Below are 23,118 nucleotides of genomic sequence, written 5' to 3'. Positions count from 1 at the left end.
AATGGAAAAGTTATTCTATCTACAGTAATATAATACTTATTAGGAATCCACTTTCCGATAATAACATTAAGAATACGGTCATATAGTCATATGGGAATATGGTCATAACCAGAGATAATATTTTATAAGCAGATTTTAGTCTTTTCTTAAGGAAGCCCACAGAAAATGAGCCTCTGGCAATGAAGAAGTACTTTCTGTTTAACCACTTCTTACCATTTCTGACAAAGGGTGGGATGCATGTACAGGTTACTACTCTATTCCTACCAAAGTGAAAAGGTAGAGTTTTCATTCCGTGAGGTCAACACGAAAAAAAAATACCGGAGGCACGAAACAAGAATCGAAAATTTGAGGTTCCTAAAGCCTTCCTAAAGGTTCCTTAATACACTCGGCTGTCGCATCACAATGAGGAAGTACTATTTTTTAATCGGATATCTTGCATCTTTTCTTGCCGCTTTATATGTCTCTTGTTTTTTGGAGGACGGTCGACGAATAAGTTCCTTTTTACGGCCATTTATTGCTTTTCCACCAGGGTACAGTAATCAGTATTTACCATATATTATCGACTGAGGACTGTATAGGATCGCTGCTTGGGCAGCTTCAAGTATTCTAGTATTTAATTGTAGAATTAAGCGATGAGGGTTAGTATGGAAAAGATCAATGCCCGCGAGCTTTCCCGCTTGATATTGAGGCCAATCAGTTTTACAATGTGACATTCGTAGTGTCTACTGTAGGAAAAACACTTATTAAGAGTTTTAATAATTATGGGAAATGAGACGCTGTGTTTCATCTAAAGTATACCTTTGATTCATAGCTTTTAACAGGAGGCTAGAGAACGTAATATCTACCCCTTAAAGTTTTCCAGATCTGGTACAGAGGTGACTTGGATATATTGGATTGCTTATTATACATAAATTACAATTATCTATAAAAACAAAAACTCCACCAATCTCCTCTCATCCAAGTGGTCACTACTCCAAACTGGATTATGGGAATTATAATCCCCAGCGAAAATTACTGAGGGAGGCAATGCATTAAACAAGTCCTTTAATTGTTTAACTGTGAATGATCGGTAAGGAGAGAGGTATAGAGAACATAATGTGAACGGCCGAAGCAGTGACAAAATTCTTACTGCTACTACTTGCAAATTAGAGGTAATATGTTGTTCAATAAAGGAAATATTCTCTTTAAGTAATACAAAAATCTGTATAATCTTCTCTCCTAATAGCATATTCCCGTAATTCAACTGGCTGTCGAAGAAAAGGAGCTTAAACAGCTTCGGATAAAACTGATTGAGTAAGAGTTAACGTTGTAATCCAAAAAACATTAGTCCAAATAAATCATAACAGTTGAGAGCCATAAAAATAAAACACATTACGATTAACAGACAGAGACAAATACAGAGAAGAAATAGTCAATTATTAAAAGAATTGAGATGCTAAACAGAATAAAGGTTTATTAATATATATATATATATATATATATTAGGATTATTGACGTGATTGTGATAATTTACAGAAACTCACAATGGTAGGAAGTACAGGTAGAATATACAGTTAAGTTTTATTGCCTTGTTTATTTTTCGAGAGAAAAGGCTCCTCATTGAAAACGGAGTTCTGAGACATTGTCCTATTTATTTTTACATTACTTCCTAAATTAGTTAAACTTTATTATCTATAAAAAGTTCAACAACTTCAACAACTGTTGAATTAATTTTATTTTCATTTTTTACTTTTTCATATTAGTTTTATTTTCAAGTTGACTATAATTATTTGGCATAGTTACTACTAATTCGTCGCTGCGGTTCATCATCAGTGTTATTCTCTATCAAAGTGTATTCCAAAGGACAGATTTTTTAAAATAAAACTTCGACAGTGTTGGCCAACCTAGAAATCTGCTCTAGCAAAGCCTCAGGTACAGACATTTTCTGCGGCGGTGGAAGACAGATGTGGGTTAGGAAACTTTGGCCAGATAATAGACAGAAAATCTAAGGTTACTTTTTGGGTATATCACACTTCTCGAATTTCAGAATCAGTGAAGTTGTAGCTCTTTTTTCATGGTTAATTTTTTTATAAATACTTTTAACATTAACCACACCCTGATTTTCAAATTCTGAAACCAATTTATCCTCTGTACAATTCAGCAACTTCGGGGCATTAGCAACTCAACGTGAAAAATTCAATGCTTTATGTCAATGTGACAAAATGGAAATGTTTGGAACGTTTTATATTACTCAAATTAACAAAATCTTTTTCATTATTCACCGTCCACAATATAATACCGATTTTTAAATTGTTGCATTTACTTGTGGACAGTAAGAATGTTCCCTGAAGGTTGAAAAGGCATTGGCCTCGAGATCTTTTATAAATTGATGTTAAGTCACGAGTGTATTTGGCACAAGCGCTCTCACTTCATCTCCATTGGCCCTCAATACCTATGCCTTGCCTTACAAATGGTAGTGGTAAGACTTGGCTCGACGTTTTCCTGCAGAATGTAAATAACTGAAAATGTATTTTTATTTTACTGTTACTTAAATTTAATTTTCTCTGCCATGCGCATAAATTATTTTATAAACTTTTAATTACGTGATCAGTTTTGTTTTATTATATTTTTAATGAAGCTTAATATTTTATTTATACAAAGATAGTATTATCTTTTATTTATATATTTCTTTATTATTATAATATTTTTTTTAATAATTTATTTATTGTTATTTACAACTGTATACATATATACACATCAAGTAAATTTCCTGTAAGTTATATTATGACATGATACAAACATGTGGAGAATCTGCCCATTGATAGAACTCCATTAACATTTCTAAAGGAGATGATCTCGAGGCCATATTCTTTTCAAACGCCTAGGAGGATTATTAGGCAGTGAAGGAAAAGCCAGGTTAGAAACGAGTTGGTTTGGGCTGTTTATTATGGAAGTATTGGTATTTGGTTCTGGCCAAATCGGCAACATAGGGGACATTAAGGTCCTGATGGATGATTTGGTTTGTAACAAAGTAAGGAGCATTAAGGATTTTACGAAGGATTTTGGACTGTAAGGATCGGATTCGAAAGGAATTAGATGGTTTAGTGGAGCCCCATAGCTCAATTCCGTATGTCCAGTTAGGTCTTATAATAGTCATGTAGATCAGTCTTTTATTATTATTTTAAATTAAATTTTTAATATTTACATTTTTTTTTCTCTTCGATTTCTGTATATATTTTATGAATGTGTATTTGAATACCAATATTTAACATATATAAGAAGATGGTCAGGGTTACGGTAAAAAAAAAAAAAAAAATAGTTTTTAACTATTCAATTTCCAACGTTTCGCCCCACTTTCAAGGGCTTCATCAGGGCTAAAAAGATACAAAAAACAACTAACAACATTATAACAATAAAATACAATAAGGTAGAATACATATTATGTAAAAATTACGTGATAAGAAAATTATATATAAATAAAAAGAAGGAAGACATAAAATAGTATTAATATAAAATAAACATGAATAAGCAATGAAAAGAATAAAAAATTGTAACAATCGTAAGAATAAAAATTGAAAATTACGTAAAATATACAGTTAAAAAAGTTAAACGGGCTGAAATTGTTAAAAATTTTATTTTCAGAATCTGCTTACTTTTTAAACCGTGTACCTTTTAATTTAGATATGTCCTCCCGCTTGTCAAGAGATGTCGCCATTTGCGACAATACAAGAAAAAATGTTTAGATATATAAAAAAATAATATTAATAGTATATGAAATGAGAATTATATAGATAACAAAAAAAAAAAACTTATAGTATTAAACAAAAACAAGTGAGTAATAAACACAATAATGAAAGAAATAGATACTCCCTGTCATCGATCAAATTCCGCTAACCGATTAAACAAAGGTAAAGGCACTATTGCTTTCACAGATCAAACAACACCTTTATAAATATGGGTGATTACTATTTGCACTGTCATTTATGTTTGTTAAGCTTGTATTGGCTGAAATCTGTTTCCCATGAATTTATTAAAACGAAATGAAAATATACATATATATTTTTTAAATACAAAAAATATATATTTTGATTTTTTTTTCTGTGGATTAAAACCGTCCTTGGACTAATACACTAGTGTATGTGAAGAAAATGAGTACATATCACCCACAGTCTCCCACAAAGTATTAAACGCACTTTCTCCTATGACTACAGCTACTTCCGATATCTGATACCGTATTTAAAAGAAATATCCCATATAATTATACATAAATATCGGTATAAATAATATATAAACTAGAAAACTTTTAATATATTCGAAATAGATTAAATAACTAGAAATTTAAAAAAATTAAGTTTCAAACGCCGAAATTTGATTCCTTAGCTTATCTGGAGCCAACTATGCCTTGAAAGTCGGATCTTGCTAGAAGACCTTGGAAGCAAAATTTGAGACTTACAATACCATTTAATTAACAGTTCGGGATGGAAAAAATAACCCCTAATTTATGTCATAAAAAATTGGTTAAAAATAGAAGCTTAAGAAACCTATGTCCGGGGACACTTGTCATTCGTCCATCTCATCAGTTATATTTAATTATCGTGAGTTCTATTTCTCTTTCGTGACTTTAACTGGTCTTTGTCAACTACAAAATCGCGCCCATGTCCTACAACTACAGATTCCTACAGGGGCGCTTCTGAAACCTGTGCAATCGTTAATAGTCATCTAACCCCGTCACTTTATTTAAGTTACGAACAGTTTGCTGGGCACTGCACCCAAGTTTGAATTTGTAAAAATAAATCTGACGAAAATTGCATTTTGAAAATTTCTTCCCTTAAATTCCTTTCTTCCTTCCCGGGCTTTAATCTCAACAAAATTATTTGAATTTATGGTACAAGGAAGGATGTAGAATAATAACATAAAATAATAACCATTTAACATTATGGTAATTAATATAATGGGTATACTTTGTTTAAACAATTGATTTTAAAACATAGTTACTAAGTAGGTACACTAAATATGCTTAATACCGCAGCGAATTTTTCAAATTCGCTCTCTTCTAGATCAGTTATCCTCAGCCTCTCTTTACTTTCGTTAAATTTTACAAGACAGGATGGTTATTGCTCATTGTAAATCACGTATTATACTAATCTCTTCCGACTCTAAAGGAAGATCTTCATTGAGTTTCTTTAAATTTGTGAAATGGCGAGTTCACTCGCGTTCAAAATAAAGTTTTGGAAAAAGTTGTGAGATTTTTCAAATTACCTAATTAATAGAGAAATAAAACGGAGTAGAAAATGAGAGAAGTTGGAAAGAACATGAACATGTCAGGATAATAGCGACAACTATGTATTTGTGTTTTTAACATATTTATTCATTTCTTTTAACTAATTTACATGTTTTTTATTTATTTTTGTAATCATTTATTTGTTTTTTAATTGATCTACGGCTGGGGCTATCTTTTAGATTTATGTCTATTTATTGATAATTTAGTTTAATTTGAGTGTGTATAACGGATCACTGGAGAAGGAAGACCGCACCCCAGGCTGTAATCATAAAGATCAATAAATCAGGAAAATTATAATTAATGCAACTTCTTACCCGTGAGAGCGAGATCACTAAATTAATTTTATAGTGACAACATTAGACAGCATTATCACGCTGCCGGAAGTCCCATGTCCCTTCCGCCATGAATGTAGGGCGTAGGGAAAAATAAATCAGATATTACCGAGAGCAAAGCTTAGCGATAACTTACTTAGAAGTCCTGTAAATTTATTTTTTCTATTACATTTCTCAAATACCAGAGGTTGATTACCCAAAATGTAAGACAAATAACTAAAAAACTATACATATATATTTATTTATTATATATTTCAAGTTAGTTATTTACCCATGAGAGCTAACAAAGCCGCTATGGGTGTGTTAGTACCCTATATTTGAAGGCTTGAGAATAAATTTTATTATTTTTATTTTTTAATAAAATCAATTTATTAATTAAGAATAACATTCACGCCGTGTTTGAAATATTCGCCGTTCAAGAAACATACTGCATAAACGAAGGTAGTAGATGTAAATTGATAACGGACCATTTTTACACTGAGCCCTAGTTTTCTTCAATATTCGACCAAATTGTTATGAGAAAATAAATTAGCAAAATTCATATCAGCCGCATTGAGAGAAGGACTGACGTGAACGAATTACGTTCTTCTTGTTCTCCTACTGAGCGTAGGGGACCCAGAACTTCCCCAGCCGAATCGAGTTCCCGTGTGTGTAGCTAGGAAATACCCCACAACATTGTGGTGACGTAGGCTGCTGATACTTGCTCTGGCCTCGGAGAGTTGGGAAGACTGCATTCGCCACCTAGAACCGCTGGAGAAAGGACTCTCTGGAACTGGTCACTGCTTCACTTAAGTCCTGTTCCATCATGCGGGCTGCCTACGTCTTCGTGTCAGTACTCTTCCTCTTAGCTATTATCTTTGTTGCCTTGATATGGAACTTCGCAATAGGAAGCAGCCCAGCCGAACCACGCCTAAGTGAGTATTCCAATTGCAGTTTAGCAGTTATATATAGAACTAACGAAGTATTATTAATAAATGTAAAATTTGAATCTATAATGAATAAAATAAAATTCAATATATACATTGGACTATAACTTATATAAGAAGTCTTGTATATTTAATATTTTAATGTCTTATGTCTACTTTGTAATTTATTGCATTATTTTGTTTTTTAGATATTGCAATGGTTTCCAAAAACTTTCTTCTATAGCTGTTCTTTTCTTTATAAAGTATTTCAACTATTAAAAACCTAAATTGTGTATTTTTTTCGGTTTGATGCTGTAATAATACTGTTTTTTTTTTATTATATTTGGTATTATTTTTATTCTTACAATCATTACAGTGTGGATAAATTCTGTCTTTTCTATGTCGTTCACTTGTCACATAACATACTGCGGCACAGTTCATGCAGTTGATTTTTAGACCACTCCTGCATTTTTATCAATTAATTATTTTCTTTAGCATTATAATTATTTTCACGCTATTGCGGGTTGATTATCTGAGGAAGGTGGAGACCTTTTTGGAAGAGTCAATTTTAGTGATATTTATAATATGGCGTCTTATCATCTAATAAGTTGCGATTCACCGCCAGTTTTTATTACTATACATGTCCGTTCCGAAACACTTTTTTTTTTTTTTATTAATTTTTGGAATTTTTATTTGATCTACACTGGTTCATAACTAGAGACCAGATTTTTCTGCAGTCAAAAAACAAAAATCGTGCAGTAAAAACCCAAAATGTGTATTGAACATCCTAATCCTGCAATAATCAACTTTATTGATCAATTTGTAATATTAATACAATGCTTATATAACCTTGTTTGAAACAAATTAAACTTACTAAATATTTTCTAACTACCCTGATTAAAAACCTAAAATTTTGTCCATAATTGAAACGCTATGAGGAAACCAATAGTGTTAAATGATGTTAAATTCCTATTTTAAAGACTGGAATTCAGTTTTCAACTTGTTAAAACTACCTCAATTTTAAGTTTTAGAAAAATATGCAAGGCGTTCTGTAGAAAGGAGTATTTCAAAATATTATTTCAAGTGAAATTCCCTTCTTAATTTCCCCTATTATTTCTCATTCATTCTTCCACTTAGTTTTTCAATTGTGTATTTACATACAAATGTTTCATAATATAGCACTAACCAAAAAACTACCAACTAATAAGTCAATGTAGAAAAACTTTAAAAAGTCTGATTAAAAGTATATTGGTATATTAATTTTCGTCGTCAGGTTTAGGTTTAGTAAAAATAATAACAAGCTTGTTTTGGAGATTTTTTTTTTAGTTAATCGAAGCTACTGGTAAATATTATTGCATGAATATTGGAAGTAAACCTTTGTCTTGTAATATATGACAAGTTGAATTCGACTCATCATATATTAATCAATGCATTGTTTTACCTCATTTTTTGGTAATCGTAATTCTAAACGATAAATTAAATAAGAAATAAAAAAAAACAATAAAATAAATATTTATTGGCATACATAATATGAGAAATTCAGTACCATATTGCCTAAAATGAGATACATGCATATGCAGAAAAACCTCAAAATGTGCAATTTTGTGGAGATACCCCGAAACTTGTAATTTCGTGCAATATAAAATTAGCTTTATAAGGTTTTTTCCACAATTCGAATATCTATCGAAATTTGAAGAAATTCGAATCTAGGGAACAAAAGATACTATTGCGCAAAAATATGACTTTTGGTTTCTCTTTTTAGTGTATTGTTAATTTTGTTACCGTCTCAGATTCTTATCCAACGCACATAACTCTGAAGTTTCCTATGGAATGGGTTGTAGGGTCCGATTGGGGTTCTTGTTTAGATATCTTAAAGCTACCTTAATTTTTATAAATTATTGTTATTTAGCCCTTTGAATTGTAATCCACGACAAGTGGTTAAGGTGTGAGTTGGGAACATATATTCTTCTTCATCTAATATTAAGTGGCACATAGATATTTTATAGAAGCAATAAATTTAAAAACAGGCAGCATTTTTTTAACTTACTTAAAAAGAAAAAAAAAAAATTTAGTATTTAAACATAAAAGGCGGTAAAATTATTCCCGTTTGGCCAGGACTGGACTAGATGGTGGCGAGATGAGAGCGAAAAATATCCATGAAAACATTTTCACATTGATAGTAACAGAGTTTTCATATTAAAGTAACAAGCAATTTTTTTAAAAAATTTTCAGACCCTCCTGCATTGGAGGGCGCAGATTATTCAAACTCGCCAAGGGCACAGAAGGGTCTTGTTACGGCTCTGCGTTCGGCACCTGATAATTATCATCGCCTTAATCCATTATATTAAAAATAATTATGAAAACACAAATTAATTGTAATTTCTAAAAGAATTTTCAGTCCCCAAGTGAAGATTTAATATTCATACAATTCGAAATAGGTTTTCAAAGAAAGAGTAAGGCGATATCAAGGAAAATCAGCACATACCCAGTCTGATGACCAACGAGCTTGACTCACCCAAATTACCGACTTAATTATGGGAAACACAGTTTCAGCAAGTATTCCTCTTTCTTTGATTGGATCATTCCTCCAAGGAACAAATCAATGGGGAATTTCTGTTTATTGAGTCATTCCTTGGAGGACCTTAGTTGTAAACAACTAGTGCTAATCCTGTCAGTTTGTGACTTAGCTCAGTTTTAGTGTGTGCTTGGTACTTCTTGTATTTTATTTGTATATGTATTCAACTGAAGTTATAACTGTTTTAGTTCATTGATGATCATAAAATAGTTTTATTATAAATTTCAAGTTTTCCTTTAGAGTCCTATTTTTTTCTCTTTCTGGAATAATTAATCCTTTAATTTATTTCAACATCGAACATTATTTCAAGCAGGTTGCCCATTTTTTAGTTCATTGTTCTACTAAAACAACAATTATAATTTTTTTTTTCCTACACCAAAAGAGGCATTTCTGCCATTTTATTTCGAACAGCCAAGTATAATTTAGCTACAATTATAAAATATGTGAATTTTAAAACTGATACAGGATGTATTGGCCAAATTATGCGGAGATCAATAATAAAATGTATTTTAAAAATAATAATAAATCAAATTGGAGTAAATACACTGCAAAGAGATAGGATAATTCAAATTCCTAACTTTTTTTTTTTTGTGGAGCAAAAGACCGAAAACCCTGCAGTAAAACTCAAAATGTATCTAAAATACCCAAATCCTGCAACAATCAACTGTATTGTATAATTTATAATATTTATATAAGTAATGTTTATCTAACAATCAATTTAATTAAAATTCGTAAATACTTTCTAAATCTATGCTAACATACATAAAAAAACTAAACTACACCGATTAAAAACTTAAACTTGAGTCTATAATTGAAGAGTTATTATGAAGCTAATTATATTAAATGATTTTATATTTCAATAATGAAGGCTAGAATTTAATTTTTCAACTTCTTAAAACTACCTCCCTTTTAAGTTTTAGAAAAAAGTATTTAAGAATATTCTTCCAAGTAAAATTCCCTTAATCATTTACCCTAAAATTTCACTTAGCCTGTTCTTCCACTTACTTTTTCAATTATTTATTTACAAATGAATATGCCATTAAAAAAACAAAAAAACTAATAAGTAAAACATGAATGAAGAAATACTTTGATTCAAATCTATAGTAATAGTAGTAATAATCTATATATATATATATATATAAATTAAATTCTCACTAGTCACAACAAAATTAGATAGAAGAATGAAGGTTAAAAGTGGAGCAGGAATCCTAGTTAAAAATAATAACATTAATGAGAGTTTAGAGGGTACTGTATAGCAATCAGATGTGTGGGTGTCCTTGAAATAATTTTGTTGAGAACCATGCTTTAATGAATTCAAGGAAAATGCAAATGTATGAAGCTGCTATTTGATATTAGATAATTTACAAGTTAAACCTAACAAATTTAAAATTAATTAAATAACCATTTCTAAAAATTATTTTAACTGAACATCCCGATTTTTAGTTAGCAGAAACACAGTACCATCACCACCAGTAGAATGCTATTAATTAAATAACCAAAAACTATTTATTGTTCGCAGAGCTTAATGCAACATGCAAATTTGGAAATCTTACTGGAATTTGTAAAACTAATAATTCATGCATTGGCTATCCAATAACCACCAAACTGGAACCTTGCAATGAAGGCGATCTTTCCCTTGTATGTTGTCCAACTCATGAAATTAATCGTCCCAAACGAACTCCAGGGCAAAAAGCTAAAGATAGTAAGTATTATGTTTAATATATACAAAAAAAATCTTAGTGCAAACAACTTTTTCCCCTTCTCTCCCATAGTAACCCTGTGAGAGAGTAGTTTATTGATTTTTCATTTGTGCTCCATACTCTCGAGAGCATATTACCATATCTTATTAATGAAAAAAAATGTTTAAGCTCTCAAAAGAAATTTTTAAAAAAGTAAACAATAAATTGGTAATTGTAAAAGTTCCTATTGTTTCTATATTACAAAATATAAAGTAATAGCACTTCATTCACTTAGGAAAGTTTTCTATTGATTATCTTTACATAAATACATAATCGTACAAACAACCTGAGTAATGAAGCAAGCTCTAACTATTTTAAAGCACAAGCAATAAATATTTTAATTTGAGTATAGTTCAAGGATAATCAAAATTAGGATCCAGTATTCTGGAGTAGATATTATAATTAATGAAATTATTTTTCACATTATTTCCTCTTGAGTGTCAAAAGTTTCTCATTTATGCATTAAACAATTTACAGTGTGTGAGAGTTATGGAAAGACAGCTATTATAATTATTGAGAATCCTACTTTAATTCGTGGATCCCGCCCCACTGAAAAACCTGATTGCCCAGTAGAAGAAAAATTAATAAAAGGAGGAAAAAATGCCAGGGATAGAGAGTTTCCTCATATGGTAAGTACTGAGTTATCTTATATCAACAAATCAGCAGGGGTTGCTTCAGAGATTAAAAAAACTAAGTTCTTTTAATTAACCACTTTAAAACTTGACTTGATAATTTTGGTTGGCCTTTAAGTTCTTTGGTGTGTTGAAACTGAAATTGAGCTCTGTTTAATTATTAAAAGGCTTTCTTCCATAATGTTCTGATTTTTTACAAAACCATGGTATTTAATTCTAGTTGTGTTGCACAAAAATAAAAAAAATCTCTCATAGCACCTGTGGTACTTAACTAATCATCATCAAATTTTTATAGTTTTAAAAGCTCAAATATATACCAAATGCCAAAAACTCCAAATTAGCTCTTCAAGGTCAATTCAAATTTGTGATATAGATAATGTATTAATAATTGTTTAAATATATTTGAGATTATTTTAATTGCATTCAAATCATTCAAATATAGACTTACTGATAACATTATCAGTTACATTTGAATTGGGTCAAAGTATACACGAGTGATAAAGGTTGTTGATAAAATTGAACTTGAAAAATTTACATACAATTTCTCTCTCTCCAGCAAGGGAGAAAAACTTCATTTTTCTGTATTTGTTGAAGAAATATAGATAAGAGGTTTTTGGGGTCCTGAATCAGAATAAAAAGTCAGTTTTTATTTGAATTTTTTTTTCATACAATCATCACATATGGTCAACTAATAATCTTCCAGTACATATTTTTACTTAACTATTTTTCCTATTTTAATTAAAACACAAGTCCATAAAAAATCAATTCAAATTTTTGCCAATTGTCTCTGTGAGTGCATTTATTAGATCGCACCATTTTTTGTTGTGGGAAGGTCTTTTAACAAAAGGTTGTGTTGCTTAAATGGACGCCAACCATCAACTGACTTCAAACAAAAGGAACAGGGTTGTCCCATTGTCACAATATTATACAAAGTATACAATACAAAGTAAATAATAACATCAATTTTCTACAATTTTTCTAGATCAATTTGAAACTTTGATTACTCCTGTATGCTTTCACCAAATACTAATGTTTTTTGGTACCATTGGAATGAAGGATTTTTCTCTTATTTGGATGAAACCATTAAAGAATACATTTGCTAGATATGAATTCAATTTAAATAAGACCAAATATATTAAAACAATTATAAATACATTATCTTGCATCTCAAATTCAGATTGTCCTAGAAGTGCCGATTCTTGCAATTTTTTATATTTCAATGTCCTTTTTGGGATGAGGGGTGTTGCATGAGTGAAAAACCAATCTCTTCCCCAGACTAAATAGTTCGCTGGTTCAGGATTAAATGAAAAAATAAATTGAAATAAATCTCACACAAAAAAAAAAAAATAATGAAAAAAATGAAATAATAAAAAAATAACTTTCCTAGTTATATACAAAAATTTAATTATAATAAAATACAAACATAAAAAATTATCCTATACAAAAATAAATTAATTATAAAGTATTAAAATGTTTATACAAGTATACTAACTAAAAACTTGTTTTGTTTTTAATAAAGAAATGATTAAGTCTTCTAATGATTTGAAACAAAAGGAAAACTTGAGATTTGCTGGAAAAAAAAAATAGTCACTCACAGTAGGTGGCCATAGGTTTAAATATTTCTTTTGAAATATTTAAATTAAAATATATTTCATTCATAAGTTCATTTTTAAATATTTCATTATCCATTTCAAATAGTTTTCAAATTATCAATAATGTGAGCAAATTTATATTTAATAAAGATCTCAGTTTCTGGTTACTTTTGTTCTAGTTTAAATGTTGATACAATATTTTTCTTTAATGAAATGTACGTTAAGTAAAATACATTATATATTTTTTTTAATTCAAAATTTGTAAAAGAGAAATAATAATGATAATATTATTCTCTTTTCCTCATTTGATGTTCTGTTAGGTCTTAATTTGCAAATTTATGATTTATTTATAAAATTATTAATCAAAACATGAACCATCTACTAGCTACATTAAAAATTAATTTTCATTTTATTGGTAGCAAATTTTGAAAAAGTACTGTATGTTTTGACTCTCTTTTTTTTAGTCAATCTACAGAAGCATCTTTTGTTTACTCTCATTTTTGAGACTGACAGTGAAAGTAAAAAGAATTATAAAAAGCAAGAATATTAAATTAAAAGGGATAATTTTATAATAGCATTCATTTTTTAGGTTGAGATAGCCAAATTTTTCTCTGGTTATCCGGGTACAGTGCAGTCTGTGTGTGGTGGCAGTATAGTGAGTCCAAAGTTTGTTCTCAGTGCAGCTCATTGCAATGTAACAGAGTGAGTAATCAAACAATGTATTATTCTATGAATAATTTATTATCATTTAGTTTTAACTAGATAATTATATTATATTAAAATAATAACAATGTAGAGGGTAAGGTTTCTCAAGCTGATGGAAGCCTCTTTAAATCCTGAAAGGCTTGCTTAGAATATTAAATATAGTTAGTACTTGTATTGGGTGAAAATTATTTCAAAATCGTTTATATTATTTTGTTTTCATTATATTGATTTTTGTTTTATTGCTTTGTTTATAAAATTGTTGATGATATTTACTTTCATATGATGTGGATGATTTGAATAATAATTTAGTATAATGTCACTTACCTTTTCTCTTTGTATCCACTCTGTAATCAACTTTTAATTTTTTCTACTTATTTTCATATCTAAGTATCTTATAGAGATATTTTTATTCACTTAGTAAATTTTTAGTTTTTATAGTAATTGTACAGTCTGCTAGAAAGGTCATAAATTATATTTATGAGTATCATCTACATTTAAATTTTTTTATTCTTTCATTACATTTGATAATAATTCGCTCATAAATATTCCAGCAATGTTGGTAGATAGTGTTGACTCCATTTGTATTCCTTTTATTTAGTGGAAATAGTTACCATCAAAATTTAAAAAAACTATTTCAATATTTGAATTTTTTTTTCAGGGAAGATGGTTATGTTATTTTTGGAACAATTTATAAATTCAAAGGAATCGATGAATCCTTCACCAATCATTCAAGCTCAATAAATAAAGTCTTTATACATCCTCATTACAATGCTTCCATGAATAATAATGACATAGCGCTCTACGAATTAACAATTACACTCAGTGAACATGAAAGACCAATCTGCCTTGACACTGGAATTTCTCTGTTTAATATGAAGGCAATAGCGACAGGTTTTGGAATCAATGAAGGTATTAAATGAAAATAATTATTATATTTTATTTCTATATAATAAACAAACATATTTCATAATAAAAACCATTTAGTTCTGGAATATTAAAAGAGAGTAAATCATGTAACAAATAAACCACAATAAATAACAAATACACCCTCAGAATAGGCTCAACTTATTCCTTAAATCTTTAACTTAACTCTTATCTTAACTTCTCTCTTATCTCCACATTACTCTTTTTCCATTTGAAATTATATTTCTAACACATACAGGTGTCACCTATTTAGACATTGCTTTAATAACTTCTACATCTAATTCAATATTCTGTGTCCCAATTCATGTAAACAGCCTATATCTCATATCATATGATCACATAGAATGGCATACCTAGACCATTTGAGCCTCAACTGGATTAAATTTTGAAACTGGAGAAGAATTATTTTTGAGGAGTTTCCACCCCAAAAATAAAAACAATAAAATCCTGGTAACTTTTCCTATAAATCAATCATTTCCCGGTATCATAAAAAATATTTTTTATTTCCAATCGTTACACTTTGAGCTAGAAAGTAAAATTTGTATACTTCATATTAACTTGATAACAGCAAATGGTGTTACAGCCTTATTCTTCCATTTACAAGTATGATTTACTTATGTTGTAAACATGAGAAAAATATTATCAAAAATAAATTAATATTAAAATTTAACAACAATATTTTTAAAAAATCAAATATAATTTATATTCAAATATATTGTTTATAATTATCAATTGAGGCGGTAGCTGGGGTAAGAGCGGTTACATTCTTTTTTTATGATAGGAAATGCATTTGTAAAAGTTTTGGTATCCATTTTGTGACAAAATTTTCAAAGCAGTATCTTAATATTCAATAATGATAGAACTATATGAATGATAGTTCACATGACTTTTATTCATATAATAGTGCAGTTTGAATTTTCATTCTTGTTTTTGTGAATTTTAGAAGAAATATATTGACAAACTGATTGTGTGTGTTGAATTTTCTCCCAACATATTCATTCAGAAAATATAGAATTTGATAGAAAGCATATTCATAACCCCTAAAAATGATCAGGATTAGTTTCTAGACATGTGTAGAATGAATTCTGAAGAGTATCGTCTGATCCTATGTCCGCTTCATTGTTCGCCGAATGTTTTTTTTCTTTAGAGATATTTTTCCCTATAAACCCATCAAATATTATCAATCTGAAATAATGTATGCAATCAGCACTGATAGTTGTCAACAATTCAAAAACAGTGTTTTATATGTTTTTTTGGAGACCTAAGTGATGGGAATGTTCAAAAAAATGTTTATGCAAATACCTGAAAAATGGTGGATATAAATGATTTTCCAATAAAATTTTCATGATCTCAAAGTTGAATTTTTTGTGTACAATTCAGTACTTTCTAAGATCCCTAGCTATTAGAGAACGTTAATTAAGACAGGTTTCTATGCTCTAGAAATTAACCAAGCTCTGATAAATTTCCATTCCAACTCTTCCACTCTACTGCATTTGCTTAACAAAAATACTTCTACATACACAAAATCACCCTATTTCAAAAGTATTTATACTTTTTCAGTGTGTGCATATTTGTGTGTGCGTAGGTGCTTGTGTGTTTTTCTTTTTCCTCCTTTATCCTAGTTGTCATATCAAAAAAGAATTTATACGCATAACATCTATACATGTAACACAGTAGTATTAAATACATTATGAATGGTGTTTGTTTGTGGATGTTATTGTTCAAGTGAATAATAAACAAATACATTATGCCATTTTTAAAAATATTTATTGGCGTTAAAAAATATTTAAATATGAAATATCATTCAGTAATATATGTAATTCTATAATCATAAGAATTAAAACAAAATTAGAGCATATAAATTAAAGGTACATAGGTGAGTCATTTAACATTATCATCACCCTTTGAGGACTTAAATTTTTACATTTTTCTCCAAAAAAGAAAGGCATAAAGCTGGATTACAGTAGGTCTGCCTTCTTGCATTGAAGTCATGCATCAGAGGTCGTTGTAGCACTTTTTTTGAAGTCACAAGACTTTAGCTGTGGTAGTAGCTGTTTGCCTAGTTAAATTTGTTTTTACATAACCTAGTTAAATCAAATCTTATTTATTACAATATATTTCCATTACATAGAAATAAGTCCAGAACATCATCTGATCTTATCAAATAAAGATATACAGTAGAAAATGGTTAACTACCTGAAAAAATAAAGTCGAAAAGATATATATACCCTTTGATTAAAGTCTAGACTAATAATTTTAAAAATACCTTTTTTTTTTATTATAATACAAACGGTTATTATGGAAATTTCAGAAGGAAAAACAAAAGACGTTCTTCAGAAAACTGGCTTGACTATTGTTGATCCAGGCTCATGCGCTAAAAAATATGATGGAACCAATGTCTACTTACCACAACATTACCTTTGTGCATTTGAAGAAGGAAAGGACTCATGTGGAGTATGTAACTCTATTATTATACTACTTTATCTAGCATTAACTTATTTTTTCGGATACAATAAAGACATATAGAAATGAAGGCCACCAAACCGATTTGCTTCGAAATTTTGATGAATCTAGGTTTGAGCTTTCTCAGTTCAACAAATACTCCATTTCTGTTTAAATTCTGGACATTATTTTTTCTTTTTTATCTCCTTAGGTGTTTTTAAATCCTTTTATAATAAGATTAGCATTCAAGAGAACTGCAATAAAGGAATAAATCGTTAATAATTTGCTATATGTTAACGAATATAATCATGTTTTTCGCTACATAGTTGTTTAGAGGGAAAGAAAAAAGAAACAACATTATGCTTTATTATGGTATAGTGCCTCATTGTTCATGAAGTAAGTACATGGTCACTCATCATTCAAAAAATAGACTGACGTGAATTACGAAAAACAACCGCTTGTCTAACTAATGGGAGAATAAATAATAGATAGAATGGTTACCAATAGTCAGTAAATATTTAAATTATGAGAGGAAATATATCTCTATTTTCACTCGGCGTAATAAAAATGAGGTTACCTGGTTAGTGAATCATTGGAGTTTTCTCAGACAAACTATAATATATTATTACAATTGTTTAAATAAATTCTATTTTGCAGGGTGATTCCGGTGGACCACTTCAAGTCTCTCATGGTGGACTTAAATGTATGTACACTTTAATTGGCATAACATCTATAGGCGATAATTGCACTCTGAATTCAAGCATACCTGGTGTTTATACTAAAGTATCTGACTATATAGAATGGATCGAAGATATCGTTTGGCCTGCCTAAGGATAATTTTTATGTTAAAAATGTTTATTAATATTTCTGTTAAGAGAAAATTAGTTACACCCCAATGTATGGTGTATAAGAATACAAGACTGCCTGTAAATGAGAAAAAAAAAAATACATATATATATATAATGTACATATATTTGCTCAAAATATTATAGATTATTGTATTTATATATAGTATGAATTTAAGAACTGAATAATTAGTGATTTATTTATAATAATTGTTATTGTAAACTTGTAAATAGACTGTTATTTTTATGATCATGACTTATTACTTTTCTTTTTTGTGTTTCATTTGTACATCTTTCTTTCTCGTTACAATGTTTACAATTTACTTGCTGAGTGAATGACTTGATTAAATATTCAAATAATAATTAAAGGAAAATGTATAATGAAAGCATCTAATAGAATATGTTTACCAGCATGAAGAAGAAAACTATTATTATACATTTTGAGGAAGACTTATCACTAAAAAAGTAACACAAGAAACATTTAAATGGTTGAACTAATTTTGTTGAAACTTGATACACTTGTATTTCTGATTACCACTACATAATTAAAACTATATTTTTCATACTAAGGGACCTAAATATTTACAATACAGATATTAATAACAGTAATGCTCTTTAATATCTCCTAGATGTTACATTACACCCACCGGAGGAAAATCATTTGTCCAAGACTGTTGGAGGACAGTGTTATCTAACTAATTTTTTTTCTCGGCAAATATGTGAAATCAGCAGGGAAAACATTAAGAATCTTAGCTTTCTACGCAAAAGTAACTTCTTAACTCCTCTTAATCTGTTAATTTAATTCATATTTCTTTGATTTTCCGGTACTATGTATGTTTTTCGAAATGGAATTGTGCAATCAAATGTATTTGTTTTCAAAGGCTTATTTTATACTTTTTGGAGGGGGGAGGGGAGGGGGTTGAATTCAAATCTAAAGTTGTCAATAAAATGAGAATATGAGAAATTATCAAAAAACTTTTCTTTTTCTTTTGGTTTATACTTGCAAAAGTATACTTTTAAGGCAAGGTAAGGTCAACCAATCCTACAACCAAATGAACATGAGAATTGTTTTTTATGAGTGGTTTTCCTGCCACAAGGGTCAAATGGGTATACGCAATAGTTTAAATGGTTTTGAAAAAGGTCTGGAGGTGGGAAGTTTTATTTATTTATTTTGAGTGGCTTACTATATATTTGTTTGAGGCGCTGAACACGAATCTGAAGTTGTCCAACAGTTGTTTATTCTTCACTTTTTTTTATTTATTTTTTTTCAATTTTTGGTCTATAACTTGCAAAGCAATCTTTGTTCGCAATAAACAATCTTGTATTGTAGAGTAAATGACTTGTTCTTGTCATTTTTTGGTACTATCTGTCAAATGGAAATGCGCATAAAGTAAAATGGTGTTAAAAAAAAGGTTGAGGAGAAAAGTTTATTTGTGTGTCAGTTTATGTTTTTTGTGGTGCTGGACGCAAATATGAAATTATTCAACAAAAATATTTTGGTGAATAAGTGAAATGATATTAAAAAAAAAACATTAAAATTCATTTATATTATATATTTTGGGGGGAGGGATTATAACTTGCCAAGGAAATTTTTAAGTAAGGTAATGCTGCTATACAATCATTTATAATATTTTCAATTTAGGTTCTAAAACAATTTAGCATTAGATAAATGCTTCAGACCAGGTTAAAAGGTCTATTAAATCGTTACATGTTTATAATTCTGTTATACTTTTGTAAAGAAAAATCATATTACAAGTATTTTTCTGTAAACTGTTAAAATCTGCGACAATCTGTCAATTGAAAGGTTTATTTGGAAAATTACAAGGAGATAGTTAACAAACCACTTTGAACCTTATTTATAAAATATATATATATGTCTGACAATGTTAAATTTTAGCTTATTAATTTTGCGAACACATATTATTTATATCGGTATCTTAAAATCAGTTTTTGGGCTAATCTTACTAACGCGCCAATTAAGCGAGAAATAAAATTGTTAGGAAAAACATTTCTGTAAACGAAACCTTCGTTAAATATTTTGAATATTAACACTGGGTATATAAATAATGATGGCTATTTAAGATAACTGAAACTTAATCTGTTCTTCACCTTCATGGGGCATCAGATGGGAAAATTAAGGATATGAAATCGTCTTAAAATTGATAATGAGAATATTTCGCTGAAAATACCCATTGTACAATATATCATAATAAAATATATACATGTGCATATACAATATATATGTATAACATAATACATTGTATTTATAATACCGTTTGTAAATTCCTGAATTAAGTTCGCTAAGGAGGAAAGAAGTTACACCCAGGTTCGTCTTCACTACCTAAATCAATTCCATTTAATATAACCCAGTTTCATTTCGAAATTATCCTAATTCAAGAAAAATAAACAAAAGTGGTGTGTCAATGAAATCTATAATAACTTTTGTGTATTATATGTACAAGTTATATCCTCACACACGCTATAAAACAGCATACCAATCAATCCATGATCGGACATACATACACTATATGATATAAAACAATTTTTTTTCTACCTTTTCATTTTACAATCAATAATTGTATAAAATATATTTACCAATAATATATATATTTTCCTATTTAACTATTCTATTGCTTTTTACAATTTTATTCCATTTACTTGGAGAAGTTTGTGGGAGGGTGCGGTCAGCAAAGAACAACATAAATAAACAAAACCATATTTATTTATTTTATACCGACGTTTCGACAAACTTCTTCAAGCATTAATCTACGGTCAACTATCTACACCTCTTTATTCCATTTAATTGACAATTTTATTCTCCCTATTTCACTCTGTTAGATCTCCACTCCCTAGTGAACCGCTACCCACGTTTGATGCGTTAAACAAATTTATCATTAAACAGCAATAAGGAATAAATAAATAATTCGAATTTAGAGTTTCCAAAGCTGAATTTTGGATTGCGGCAGCGCAGAACTTGGCAGACAGATTTCTATTGTGTCAGAACTAACCCTAGTTTCATGACTCAAAAACCAAGATGTATGAAATAACTGCATTATTGAGTTTTTAAAGTTGAATTTTGGAAGGCGTCTGCACAATCTTGGCAGACACGTTCCTTTTGAGTCAGTACTAACCATAGCTCCATATGAGTCAAAAACCAAGAGGTGTAAAATCACAGCATTTTTGAGTTTTAAAAGTTGTGTATAGGAACGCGTCTGCACAACGCGCAGCAAAGCACAAGCTTTTTTTCCACCGGCTCTTGTACTATCAGTGGTGGGAGGCTGCAGGTCCGTGCCCTCCTGCTGATAAGGGAACAGGCTCTCATTTTCTGCGACTTCTTTTCTTCTACTTATTATTTGAGATCTTGGCCTGATTTTCACGAAATTTGAAAGATCACACATTTAATTTGTTTAATACAGGATGCGTGAAGCGCTTCATACAGTGTAATTTTCGTTGGAAAATAAAATGGGAACTAACAAAGAAATGAGAAATTAAAACTATATTCAAAATTTACAGAAATAACTAAATTATATTCAAGTCTCTATGCGAATGCGAACTGTGAACTGCGGTGCGTTGCATGCGATGTTTTCCAAACCTATACTTCTCTGCCACATAACACTGTGATGCCCTGCGATAATACTCTGTGGCAGTAAACATGTATTACAATTATATCTATTTTTAAGCGTAAATCCAGCCTCTTTCTTAACACAAACTAATTTAAAATATTAAATTAAAAACTCGGAATTAACAATGAAAATAAAATAATTCTCCTTCAATTCTTAACATATATAAACTCTCCTTTCTTTAAATTTTATACACATAATATGTGATAAATTAAGATAATTATAAAAATAAAAAAAGTGTAATAATTTGCTATTTAATATTTACTTTCAAATGTTATCAGTTTTTTCCTAAGTGATATTATTATTAAAATCTCATTATAATTGGTTTTGAGAAGAAACAAAAAACCAATGTTTGATTATGAACAACCTTAATAGGTTTAGCTATATGAATTTTAAACCATTACCAGTTTGGGCTGGTTTCGTTTATGTTTTAACAGTAATACATCATTAACAACATCAAGCACTATACTGGGTGAAATTCTTCATTTAGCAATAAGTGCCACTTGAGCCTTTTACAGAAGCAGTAAATAATAAACAAAGAGTATACTTTACTGATAATCTTGGACCATCCATTATTTTAAATTATATCGTATATCATGATTACTAAGTAAGTAATGGTAAATTTAATTTAGTAAGTTTCAGAATTAGAAGGGGTAGTTAAAATTATTTCCCATTAGCAACGGAGGTTTGTTAACACTTAGACCGCAGGAGCTCTCCTGGAAAACCACTTGGAGATAATTTTTTTTTATCACATTATCTTTTTTTTTAAATTTAAATAAGTTAAAATAAATTTAATATAATGTAATTTTTAGCCAAATAAATTGTAAATACCTTTTTTTTTTCTTAACCTTGAAGACTTTTGTTGCCACCCACGAATGCCACTGAATCTACGTATGCAATCAGCTGATAAATAAATATTTTGCGGGTTTTTAATTGAACTATTGAATAAGGTCTATAGAAAATTATTGTATATCACCACATTTCCAATAAAAAAATTAGAGAACGTGAAATAGTCCACAACAATGTAAAAGACAAGTACATTATTTTGGATACATTGACTCCGAACGCAAGCTAGAAAAGTGACCTACCTCGACATACGTGATCCCAAGTCACCCTGGCTTGATAATGTGTTTTGTAAAACGCGGTAAAGGTATTATTAATAAAATTGCGGCTGAATACAAACGGTCCTAGAAATTATGATGTAAAACTAAGTTCTTAAAGTATTTGTTGTCCTCAAGTGAATCTTTACTTACTAATTAGAAACAGGTTTTCTCAGAAAAAGTAAACTCTTTCTTATTCGATAATTCTTTACGTCATAACTAATATCAAGGAAGGTGAACAGGAATGCAATCTGACGATGCGTGTGCATGATTCATCCAAGTTTCCTACTTAATTCTGGTAATATCAGTGACTACAATGTATTCATGAAATTTTCAAGTATTGTGCAAGTTGGAAAAGGTGGATTTGGGAGGAATTTGGGTACGTAGATGAGATCCTTATCAAATTTCATCAACTGCTTACTCATATTTCATTCTTCTTGAGAAATA

General features: G+C 29.4%; 1 protein-coding gene across 1 annotated transcript; it reads left to right on the top strand.

The window, feature by feature from the left end:
* Window positions 1-6,306: 6,306 nt before the first annotated feature.
* On the top strand, window positions 6,307-18,220 carry LOC106681226 (trypsin-1). Its single transcript, XM_014421434.3, has 7 exons — window positions 6,307-6,506; window positions 10,592-10,774; window positions 11,289-11,440; window positions 13,625-13,737; window positions 14,399-14,649; window positions 16,976-17,118; window positions 17,764-18,220. Exons 1-7 carry the CDS (start codon window positions 6,398-6,400, stop codon window positions 17,935-17,937), a joined length of 1,125 nt encoding a protein of 374 aa, XP_014276920.1. The 5' UTR covers window positions 6,307-6,397; the 3' UTR covers window positions 17,938-18,220.
* The last annotated feature ends 4,898 nt before the right edge of the window (window positions 18,221-23,118 follow it).

This window comes from Halyomorpha halys, unplaced genomic scaffold, assembly GCF_000696795.3.
Source record: "Halyomorpha halys isolate HHAL.00 unplaced genomic scaffold, Hhal_1.1 Scaffold320.1, whole genome shotgun sequence".
NCBI classification, from domain to species: Eukaryota; Metazoa; Arthropoda; class Insecta; order Hemiptera; family Pentatomidae; genus Halyomorpha; species Halyomorpha halys.
Note: the sequence above shows the minus strand (reverse complement) of the source record. Positions and strands in the feature narration are given on the sequence as shown.